This window comes from Fopius arisanus, unplaced genomic scaffold, assembly GCF_000806365.1.
Source record: "Fopius arisanus strain USDA-PBARC FA_bdor unplaced genomic scaffold, ASM80636v1 scaffold00107, whole genome shotgun sequence".
NCBI lineage: Eukaryota > Metazoa > Arthropoda > Insecta > Hymenoptera > Braconidae > Fopius > Fopius arisanus.
Window position 1 is genome coordinate 4,074 of NW_011887846.1, and position 12,604 is coordinate 16,677.

The following is a 12,604-nucleotide window of genomic DNA, read 5'->3' on the forward strand; positions in this document are numbered from 1 at the left end:
ATACTACCGACTAACCCTTACCAAAATCATACCTAACCTTTTTGAACCTTGCTAACCCGTCCCTCAAACACCAAACCGCATTTCCGATCATAGCAACCCTTCTGAACCTCAGAAAGAGAAAATTCGAACCCCTCTGACCCTCAGAAAGAGAAATTCCAACCCTTCTGACCCTTACAAAATGAAATTCCAACCCCTCTCAACCTCACAAAAGAGAAATTCTAACCCTCTGACCCTCAAAAAGAGAAATTCTAACCCCTCTGACCCTTACAAAAAGAAATTCCAACCCCTCTCAATCTCAGAAAGAGAAATTCTAACCCCTTTTACCCTGATGACTCATTTCTCAAGGTCAAAGTGGTCCAGAAGCGGCACTGCCTATCTACTTCAGTCTATGGCTGTACAAGATGGTTCTTCTGCAAGGGCTAATGTACGCCGCTGTGGTCTGGTGGCCCAGGACGAAGAGGGTGAAGATAAGGAATCGGCTCAAATGCCTACAGGAAAATTTCCTGACGGAAGCTACCAGGGCCATGAGAACGACACTTGATTTGCCTTCACTTGATCGTCTTGTGCTGACTAAGGCAGAACCAACAGCTTATAGACTCCTAGGCGAGGGGGAATGGATGCAAGCGGAAGCGACACACGCCAAGCTTGACATCTCCAAGAAAAATCCCTGGAACGTGAGTCAAGATAGAATAACCAGAAAGTACCAAATCAGGAAGGCCTTTCAAGTCTACATCCCTAAGAGGGAGAACTGGGAAACTGTAAGCGAAACAGGCACCAATGTCATACACTGGTATACAGATGGCTCAGGATACAGAGGCTGCTTTGGAGCAGGACTGTACGGGCCAGAAGAAAACGACAGGTGCAACTGGTCCCTACGGATTGTGGCCACCGTATTCCAAGGGGAAATTCTGACAATCAAGGTCAGAGCCTCTGGTGTCCCGGATGACAATCAACAAACACATTTTTTTGTGGACAGATAGTCAAGCCGCTATAAAAACTCTCCTCAACTCCCGTGCTGACTCTAAGTTGGTCTAGGAAACCATGGAGAGCTTGGAAAAACTGGGGACCAGCAACAAGCCAACCCTTACCTGGGCCTCAGATCACGAGGACATCCACGGCAATGAAACGGCAGACGGGCTGGCGAAGCAGGTGGCAATAAATGCGGACGAGTCTTCGCCAGTGGTCCCCATGCCGTCCGTGTAAGCCAGATAAAGGAAAAGCTCTGACGTAAACAATCGGAGCGGTGGAAGGACACAAAGACCTGCAGGAAGGCCAAGGCAATCATGCCTGGCCCCAGCAAGAAAAGTTCGAAATACCTACTGGCCATGGACAGGAAGAGTATGGCCACTACGATCAGGCTGCTCACAGGACATGGCAGATTTAAAGAACATTGCAGAGTCATCGACATGGACTCGGATGGGTGGTGCAGATTCTAATCAGCCCTCAGCAGTTCCCGAGATTACCGGCCGAACCTGCCACCAACGCCGACGACGGAAACAACAGCTAGTTCCCAGAGAGGACTAGAAAAGCCCGCCATTATTACTACTCTCTCGCCGATACTTACCACACACACTCTCGTTGAGCCACCACAGCTGTGGCGTCGTATATTTTTGTATTACCCCAGTATTCCAATAAATATTTGGAAGTGTTTATTATAAACATTGTCGTGTTCTCTGTATGTGAGATCCCCCTTCATCTCTATAATTGGTGACCCCGACGTGATCTAGACAGAGTACGTGCACGCGCCAAACTAACCTCGTTTTTGCCACGTGCATGCAACCAACCACCTGATGACCCTTCCACGCTCGCCCTTACACAACAACCCTTGGTCGCAGCAAAGAGAGGACAGCCAGATCGAACAACCGTAGCAGCAGGAGATCCAGGCCCATTAAGGCCAGGTCCAACAGAACCAAACACCTCGTGTTCCACCAACACCACCAGTACAATCCCTCATAGCGCAACCACCAACTTTCGAAGTCCCGACTCTCGACAACCTCCTCGGCGATTTCGCACCCGCTGGTAGTGGAACCAATCCCAACATCAACCAGCTACCATTCGGGGTGAGTCTCGTCAACCACCAAGCTCTTGAAGACCTCCAGGTTATTGCCCTGTCGAGTTTCAAGCTCACATCCTTCATCAGCGAAGATGTTGGCGCCTGGTTCACACAGATAGAGGCACAATTCAGGAATCGACGCATCACGAGCGACAACAGCAAGTCCGATGCTGTCCTCGAAGCACTGCAAAGCCAGCACCTTCGAGAGATCTCAGACATCATCAGGGATCCCCCAGCTCAAGATAAGTACCCCTATCTCAAAGGGCAAATCACAAAACGTTTTTCTGAGTCTGTTGACAGACGCCTTCACAAACTGCTAACAGAACTCGAGCTGGGCAACCAAAAACCCAGCCAGCTACTGAGGAGAATGCGAGACCTAGCTGACGGGAAGGTCTCCGACAAGCTTCTGCGTAGCATGTGGCTAGCACTGCTGCCTGACACCGTCAGCGAAATCCTCAAGGCTGTCCAGGCCAACTCCACACTCGACCAACTGGCAGAGGCTGCCGACGCTGTGATGGAGAACCACACTGGTGGACAACTCTTGGCCACCCACGCCTACAGCCAGGACAGGACAGCAGCCTCAGACCTCCTCAAACACAACAGGTCCAGCAGCTTTGTTGACCGGCGACTCGATGCCTTGGAGAAGGCAGTTGAGACCCTGTGCTATGCACTCCAGCGTGTGTCGTCTAAGATGGGACAGCTCAATCCCAAGAGATCACGCTCGCAGTCTCGTGGTCGTTCCCTCACGCCAGCACCCCAAGGTCGCAGCAGTTTGTGCTACTACCACGAGCGCTTCGGGGACAGGGCACGTCGATGCCAATCTCCATGCTCTCCCTCCAGCACATCCAACCAGCTACCGTTAAACGAGAGACACTGCCGTCTGTCCAGGCGGCCTGCGGCAGCTCACACGTCCACAACAATGCCGCCATTAGAGAATTTCGCATATTCGTCTGCGATAAGGCTAGAGGCCAAAGATATCTTGTCGACTGTGGATCTGTGATATCCATAGTCCCCCATAGTCCCCCCATAGTCAAGCTGTTTGCTGCCAATAACACGGTCATTGACAACTATGGCCAACAGCTCCAGACCCTTCGCACTGGACTTCGTCGCGATTACAAGTGGAATTTCACCGTCGCGAACGTCAAAGTTCCCATTATCGGTGCAGACCTCCTCACCCATTATGGTCTGCTCATCGACCTCAAAGGGAAACACCTCATCGATCCAACGACTCAACTCTCAGCACCTGGAGAGATCTTCGAAACCAGCATATTCAGTGACTACTCGTGAAGTTTGTGGAGGTCACGAAGCCCCCGGCCGCCCAGAGAACCCAGTTTGAAAGCCCAGTAGCCCACCACATCGTCACCACCGGACCACCAGTCGCCGAGCGTCCCAGACGACTTGCTGGGGCCAAGCTGCAAGCAGCTCGTGACGAGGTTCAGTCTCTCCTGCACTGCGGGGTCATCAGACCCTCCAGCAGTCAATGGGCGAGCCCCATCCACATGGTACCCAAAAAGCAGGGAAGCTGGCCCTCAACTGGAGATTATCGAGGTCTGAACCAGTGCACAGTGCCTGATTGATACCCGCTGCCCATCATCGAGAACACTGTCCAATGTTGCTACGGCTCCGAGGTCTTCACGACCCTTGACCTTGTGAGAGCATATCATCAGATCCCTGTGGCACGAGAGGACATCGCCAATACGGCCGTCACAACACCCTTCGGCCTCATCTAGTTCCTCGGCATGCCTCCACGACTGCGCAACGCTGCACAAACGTTTCAGCGCCATATGGATAACCTACTGAGAGACATAGACTTCGCAGCGTGCTACATAGACGACATCATCGTGTTCTCAAGGACTCCTGAAGAGCACCTGCAGCACCTCGAGGTCGTTCTTAACATTCTACAGGACAATCACCTCAGCATCAACACCAGCAAGTGCCAATTTGGACAAGACGAGGTGATCCATTTGGGCTATAAGGTCAATCGTCATGGCTTCTCACCACCTGAGAGCAAGGTCCAAGCCATCGTCGAGTTCCCAAGATCTGAGACTGTTGCTGATCTTCGCAGGTTTCTCGAAATGCTCAATTACTATCGACGTTGCCTCTCGCATGCAGCATATGACCAAGCCTCACTCAACGACTTCACCAAGGACTCCAAGAAGAATGACAAGAGGAAGATTCACTGGACCCCAGACACAGTGACTGCTTTCAGCAAATGCAAGGAAAGAATCGCTTCAGTCACCCGAGTTAGTTTCCTCTCTCCAACCGCACCAATTGCACTCTCAACTGATGCATCAGACTCTGCCATAGGAGCAGCTCTTGACCAGTTGGAGGACAACACCTGGAAACCACTCGGATTTTTCTCGCGAAAATTGAGTCCAACAGAGTCTCGGTATAGCAAGTACGACCGAGAGCTCTTGGCAATCTTTGCTGCCATCAGGTTCTTCAGACACATCTTGGAAGGTCGTCCATTCGTCATCAAGACAGACCACCGACCGTTGGTCTTTGCCTTTTCGCAACGTCCTGAGAAGGCATCGCCAAGGCAGCTCAACCAACTGGACTACATCTCGCAGTTCACCACCGAGATCACCTACATCAAAGGAGGAGACAACGTCGTCGCTGATGCTCCCTCACGTGTCAACACCATCGACATGCCGAGAGTCATGAGCTCTGAGGCCATACAGCAAGCCCAGGAATCCGACGAAGAGCTGCAGAGCTTACTTAACATCAACAATTCCTCCTGCAAGCTCCAACGACTGGTGATTGAGGACCACCCAATCTACTGCGACACGTCCACGGGTTTTGTACGACCCTATATCCCCGAGAGCCTCCGCAGACAAGCATTCGACATAGTGCACGCCCCAGCACATACCAGCAGCCGAGTGACAATACGCCAAATTAAAGAAAAATTCGATACAGCACTCTGGTTTCGTCAATGCATTCCCTGCCAAAGAAGCAAGATCCAGCGACACAACCGTCTCGAGCCTGTTCACATCAGCGTCCCGGACAATCGCTTTGAGCATGTCCACCTGGACATCATCGAGCTTCCCATCGTGAAAGGCGTGCGTTACTGTTTGGCGATGATCGACAGATTCACCCGTTGGCCTGTTTCCGTCCACCTCAGCAACATCGAGGCAGACACTATCACCACTGCCTTCTGGACCCACTGGATCGCTCATTTTGGTACGCCACTCCAGATCACCACGGACCAAGGCTCACAATTTGAGCCCAGACTTTTCTCAGCACTCGCCAGGATGGTTGGAGCCAATAAAATCCATACGACTCCTTACCACCCCCAGGCCAATGGCTTGGTAGAGCGCTGGCATCGTACTCTGAAAACTGCTCTCATGTGCAATGCGCCAGCACCTTGGCCAGAGCTCCTGCCATCAGTCATGTTGGGGCTGAGAACCGCCTACAAGGAAGACCTGAGAGCTTCACCAGCACAGCTCCTGTATGGGACAGAGCTGCGAATCCCTGGTGAATTCTTCATCTCTGAGAGCCTACCAGCAGACCCGAACGCCTTCCTGGAGAAATTCAGAGACCATATGAGACGAGTCAGACCCACCGCCACTGCCCATCACACCAAAGCACGATTCTTCGTCCGGAAAGACCTGTACCAGTGCAGCCACGTGTTCGTCAGAGTCGATGCAGTAAAAAAACCACTCGATCCACCGTATACCGGACCACACGAGATCGTCAACCGAGTCGATGACAGAGTTTTCGTCGTCAGGATTCACGGAACCGACAAAGCCATCTCCGTTGACAGGCTCAAGCCAGCCTTCGCCACCAAAACCGACTCAGACCAACCAGCGGACCAATCAACCCAGCAATAACCACCCCCCCAGCAACAAGCATCCACCCAACAACACCCAGCAACCCAGCAAACGCAATCTAGTTCTTCAGCGAATATACCTGAGGAACATCGTTCCCTGGACATAGATCCACCTGTGAGGACCTACGCCAGGGTGGTCAAAACCCCCAAAAAGGTTTCATTCCCTTCCATACCTGATCAGGTATGGAGGGGAATGGATGTGGCGGTTCAGCCCTCAGCAGTTCCCGAGGTTACCGGCCGAACCTGCCACCAACGCCGACGACGGAAGCAACAGCTAGTTCGCAGAGAGGACTCGCAAAGCCCGCCATTATTACTACTCTCTCACCGCTACTTATCACACACACTCTCGTTGACCCACCACAGCTGTGGCGTCGTATATTTTTGTATTACCCCAGTATTCCCATAAATATTTGTAAGTGTTTATTATAAACATTGTCGTGTTCTCTGTACGTGAGATCCCCATTCATCTCCATAAGTGTACACATCCTACGTGACTGTCCGGCTCTAGCAACGACGAGACTGCGCTGGTGGGGAACTACCTTCTCCACTGCAAATCAAGTTGCGAACAAGGATGCAACGGATCTGTTAAGACTAGCAACAAAGACCGGCTGGACATATAATTCGCGCATATAACAAGCGGAGCTATAATGACTTTAATCTGATTTCGGTGGCATTGGAGAGGCTAGTCCGACCATCCGCATACTGTGACCTTGGCCGGGGAATTAAAATATATTAATTCTCGGAGAAGGTACGATATAACCGGCAAAATCAAATTAGGGGCAAAATCCAGTAATGTAAATAATTCAAGGGGAACCTGAAATAATAAGAGGGAGCCCCCTCCCTCTTATTATTTCAATAATCTCAATAATTACTCAGGCAGGGTCTCAATAATTACACAGAGGGATTTAGGTAGATTGATTTTTAATATATTCTAGTATCCATAATACACAGATGTTAATACAAAAAATAATCCAGGCCTTTTGACTAATTAACTCGAGGGTGGGGGTTAAGGCCAGCTCACTTGCGGCTACGTGAAATAGTATAACATAAAAAAAATAAAGGGGGAGAAGTTAATGGTGCAAGGGGGGAGAAGTTAGGGGACCGATCTTCTAAATTCTTACAAACTAGGGGGGGGGGTTCGCGGAGAATAATTATTACAGCAAATAAGATAATGGATAGAGTGATTGTTCAGAGGCTCACCGCTGGGGGGAAATGATTATAAAAAAGGGAAATTCGGTGGGGCAGGGGATAAATGTAAGGGTACTCACAATGTTGGCGGCCAATACTCGACCAATAATCCGCAACTCTTTGCTTCTGGACTTTTCCTCCTTCCTTCCTTCTCCAGACTTTTCCACTCCTGGTTCTCCACACTTGTCAAAGTCTCCAACACAAAGTCTCTACGTAATCTCTTCACAATGAAATTCTCCTCCGAACAATCTCTTTTCCAAAAACACTACTGGTCACGGGGCAGCTGTATCACAAGTGATGACTGCCAGTTATTTTCACACTTTCTTCCCCGATTATCGGTCATAATCGGGGTTAATCGGGGGCACTCGTCATCGAGTGTCCTTTTCTTCTTAATTATTCCTTGAGGGTCAGTTGAGGGATGTCTCTTTCTTTTCCGGGTCACGTGGTGTCCAGTCTCTTCGTGGGGGGTTTTCTCCTTTTCGCCAGTCTGCGATGGCGGGTGGGGGGTTTTCTTCTTCATCATTGTCGTCCTTTTCCACGGTTGATGTGAGTACCGGGGCGAGGGGAAATGGAGTCGGGGAAAGGAGTATCTCGAGAATGGGTTGTCCAACGGTGGCAAAAAAGAGTAACTAAAATCTAACTTAGCATAGGAAAAATAATAAGTATTAATTAGGGGGGCATGGGGGGGGGGGGGGCAAAATTCTGCCTCATCACAATACTTAAGATCTAATCTAATCTAAAATCTAAAGGGAAGACCTGAAACAATAAGAGAGGAGGGGGTTTTAAAGGATTACTCAAGGGATCTCTGTAGAGTAAAATTTAATATATTCGAGTCGCATTACCAAATATTAATACCAGATAAATTCAGGCCTCTCAACTACTAACTTGAGAGGTAGGTGAGGCCAATCAACTTGCAACAACGCGGAACATATTAAGGTTGTCGTATCGCGATCGTCTCTGCAAAATGTTTATCTGCTGCAAAACGGGCCAGTTTAGAACACAATATTTTTACGGTACATAGTCGCACTTGATTAATCAATTCTATGGATAGCTAAGACGTAACTGTATATTCTCCATATTAACTATTTTCAATTATATACATTTATGGATTTTCGATAATTATATCATGTAAACCAAATGGTCAATCGATGTGATTTTTTTTCGGTATTCTCTCCCACGATATATATTCTTGAACTAATATCGTCTATCGCTAGGTCTACCGATTTTGTGTCCTTCGCTGCAACGCAGTATGATTGGATCGATGTGTGAGTGACATCCAAATACCATAGAGGACGTAAGATATCCCCATGGAAAGTCTCTCTTTTATATTGCACCTGAAATTTTCTCTCACTTGATGTGATGGTGAGGTGCGTTTTCCAGAGTGACGCAAGGTCTTTGACACACCTATGTTGTCCTCGACCGCGGTGCAATCCGATAGCAGAAAGATGAGCTCATGGCTCATGGAGATGTGTACGGGGCGTGTAGATAATGTAGCGACAGCCACAGTAGCAAAATTTTCTTAATTCGAGAAATGTGCTCATTTTGTCTGATCGCGATTATTTTTGTGAGATGAGTGAGATTGGTATTTTAGCGTTGACTATGCTTCGAAGTTAGACTTCTCTAAGGCCTAGACCAGGGATGGGCAACCTCTGCTCTGAGAGCAAGTCGTGCTCCCGACCTCTATTAGTACATAACAAAGGGTAGACGAAAGCCCATTGTCTCGGGTAATGGGCCTTCATGGCCCAGGTGGTAAAGGCCCTTCTCCTCAGCTGAAATCAACCGAAGTAGGAGTAACACTTAAGAAAAGGAAAAGGGGAGAAATGTCGCCGAAGAAAAGGAAAAGCGCAGAAATGCGTCCAAAAAGGAAAATGTGAAATTTTTTTCACCGTGACATTTTTATTTATTTTGAAAGAAGACGTTATGAATAAAATGTAAAAACCGCCTGTTTAATTTCAGAGGCAAAGGACAAATTCCACAATGTCATGTTGCAGTGGTCCCGCAATTATTTATTCAAGAAATTAAATTGATTGGAGTAAAAAATGGTAATTGAAGAACATTTGAAAAAAAAATATTATTATCAAAAAATGTTCATTTTTTTAATTCAGAATTCACGTCAGTCGGTAAAAACTGCAATGTTTGGTAGTTCTTCTTTGACAGATTTTTCGGTAAGGTCGTTATTGGACCAAAAATTAAAAAGTAAGTGAAAAGATGTCAACAATTCGGGAAGCTGAATTTTAAGAGTAATTTCATGTTTCATTCAATGAATAATAGTTATTTTCATATTTAGAAAAGTTGTTTGCCATGTGTGGATTTTTAAATTTCACTTTATATTAATCGCAGCGGCCATTTTCCCCAGTTTATCATGTGACAGAGGCGCAATGGGATGCTCCCCAGTACAGGGACTGTAAGATCCCTCACTAACTCAAGTTTATGACGCTGCTCCGAGCTACCTGGAAGTTGCCCATCCCTGGCCTAGACAATTAGACACCCGACATTTAATACTTATACTATGTGTGTGCCCCTACAGCCGTTAAAAATCAAAATAATATTACGTGTATGCATTACATTATTTTAAAATGGAGGGTTATATGAATCCATTTTAATGTAGCGATTCCTGAAATGCAGATTGCCATTATGTTGATGTTGGTTTACGTACCTACCACAGCGACGTCCAGCGTCGCGCGCTGTGAGTCATGACATATTTCATGGAATATTTTTTTATAAAATATGTTTATTATCAAAAGTCTCGGGTGAACAATGCTGAATACGAAGAGTGTCACAGAAATAATATGAACAAGTGGGTCTTTCAACTAGTTTTTCTGTTTCAGGCTAATTTAGCTGTTCAGCAGAGTAAGTACGATAAAGCGAATCAAAATTTGAGAGAAGCCGAAGGGATTTTAAAGCAAAAGGATGAAGATTTACGAATCGTGCAGAATGAATTCGATGCTGTTATAGCAGAACGTCAAGTAAATTGACTGGCTCTTTGAGGTCGATCATTAAATGAAATCTTACATACAATTTTAGGAGATTGTTGATCTTGCTGATGCTTGTCAAGCAAAAATGGATACTGCCAGTGCTTTGATTGGTGGCCTGTCTGGTGAACGAATTCGGTGGACTAATCAACTGACCCTATTCCGTTCCGAAATCGAGCGTCTTACTGGAGACGCCGTCATTCTGACGGCATTTCTATTCTACTGCGGACCTTTCAATCAAGAGTTTCGCTCACTGCTTCAAAAACACTGGATTAATTTTATCCAAGGAAGAAAGATAGCTTTTTCAGTCGATGTAAATGTCACCGATGCTTTATCAGATGTAGCAACAGTATGTAATAAAATTACTCACTTTCATCTTAGCTGATAATCAACTGATATTCATCCCACAAAATCGTCAAAAATTTCAATTGATTTTCAATTAAATTCAAAACAAATGTGGAACAGCACTTGTATTCAGTATTTTATAAGTGCGATTCAGCAAATTACTTTTGCACAATAACTCAATTGATTCATGTCACACATAGATCAACGAATGGAATCTGCAAGGTCTGCCTAACGATGAATTATCGACGCAGAATGCTATTATCGTAACTAATGCGTCCAGATATCCACTTCTAATAGATCCTCAACTGCAAGGAAAAACGTGGATAAAAAACAAGGAAAGTGAATGCGGATTACAGGTATAAATGATTATTTTTATATCTCTTCACTTCTTCATTATTCTGTTTTTGACAGATTACCAATCTCAGTCATAAGTATTTTCGGAATCATTTAGAAGACTGTGTATCTCTTGGGAATCCCTTATTAATTGAAGATGTAATGGAAGAGTTGGACCCCATTCTGGATAATTTATTAGACAAAAATTTTTTAAAGATGGGGACTTCCTTAAAAGTCATATTAGGTGATAAAGAAGTGGATATGAATAAAGACTTCCGAATGTATATCACAACGAAATTTCCGAATCCTTCTTATACACCAGAAATCTTTGCGCGGACTTCAATCATAGATTTTTCAGTTACAATGAAAGGTATTTATTTTAAATCATGTCGATCGCATAAGATTTTAAATGGTATGAACAATTTTATGGAAGGTAAGTTGGAATAGTATTCTCATGATAAAGAAACATTATTCTAATGCGTGCGGGAATGTCGGTGGTAGATGAATGCTTTGCACTAAAATTGTCGATTCATGAGCTTTACGGTATGTCTCTCGTAGAAATCTGATTGAATTCATTATTAATTTGATAGATAAAAACATATGAAACCATGAAATTAGTACGAAGAATTATTTCCTGAATTTTATCGGATTTTTTCAACAAATATTTGATGCCATCTGAAGTTGACAAAATGACACGATATCACGACTAAGGCTTTCATATGGCGGGAAAAATGCATGTATCGACAATTAAATAACAGCGTCATATAGTTGCAAAATATCATGATGTCCCGGACTAAAGTGATGTATCTTAAAATTTTTCAAACAAACAAATATCACGCAAATTTATATTCATCTATTTCAAACTGAAAAGTTTCCATATCATAAAAACATAAAAAATATAAATTATTTAGCACATACGCTATTATAGCTTCTAAATTCAATAAATCAGCGTGTTTACAGAATAATTCCTCAAAATTTTGCCTAATTAAAGATAAGCTCTAATTGTGATAATGATATGAACAGTGATCTCCATTCTATTAAATATACAATTCTTAGGCATAATCTTATAATTTCCTCAACACGTTTAGTTCATCTTCCCTCGTAACCTAGGGGTTGTAGTATTCAACGACTTCTTTTCTTTTTTTTTAATTGACGAAAAAATTAGGGTTATCGCGGATTGGGAATTTAGCCGATAAAACGCATCGATTTCGTCAGGATATTTATCCTTTCAAATGAGCCACCGTATCGGAAATCAAAACAAACATATTCAAATCAATCATTTACGATACAAATAATTTTTAGTATCAATTTACAAGCCCCATGGCATACTTTTTGGTTCAGATTGTGAAGAAATATGGAATATATTTATAAATATTGACGTATGGCTAACTACGGTGGTAACGCTCCAGTTTTGACAGTGCAACATCGCATTAAGCGAGGCGGGGAGAAGTTTTCGACCTCTGTTTATATATATGTGTGGCTTAACCTCACACGTGAAGTGTCAAAATGAGTGAAAATTACAGTTTATCAGATTTCCGCGATAAGAAGGGAAAATTCAGCACTTTAAATCGCAAACAATGAGAACAGAAAGTCGTTGAAAGTACCGTACCATTACTGTTGCATTGTTATCTACCTTGTCGACATTGCTCAGCTATAGAAGCAACGTTGTGAATATTTTAGAATCATAATGGCGACCACCTTTTTCAGATCTTTTCAAAAATCAATCACAAATTTTTCGCCTATTATGCCCGGTACTATAATTTTTGTTGCCGATGATAGTATCTATATATTCCTAAGAATATCACAATCGGGCTTTCTGCAAAAGTCTGAGTATTAAACTACACGTTACTTTGATCGAACTACGAGCCATCTCAATTCTCCCAT

At 44.9% G+C, this 12,604-nt stretch overlaps 1 protein-coding gene across 1 annotated transcript in view; it reads left to right on the plus strand.

The window, feature by feature from the left end:
* Positions 1 to 9,859: 9,859 nt before the first annotated feature.
* LOC105271335 (dynein heavy chain 8, axonemal-like) overlaps positions 9,860 to 12,604 on the plus strand; it is a 21,144-nt gene continuing 18,399 nt past the window's right edge. Inside the window, exons 1-4 of the mRNA XM_011312815.1 lie at positions 9,860 to 10,036; positions 10,095 to 10,391; positions 10,588 to 10,743; positions 10,799 to 11,090. Of these exons, the coding sequence (XP_011311117.1) occupies positions 9,860 to 10,036; positions 10,095 to 10,391; positions 10,588 to 10,743; positions 10,799 to 11,090 (922 nt within the window). The remainder of the gene's footprint in view (positions 10,037 to 10,094; positions 10,392 to 10,587; positions 10,744 to 10,798; positions 11,091 to 12,604) is intronic.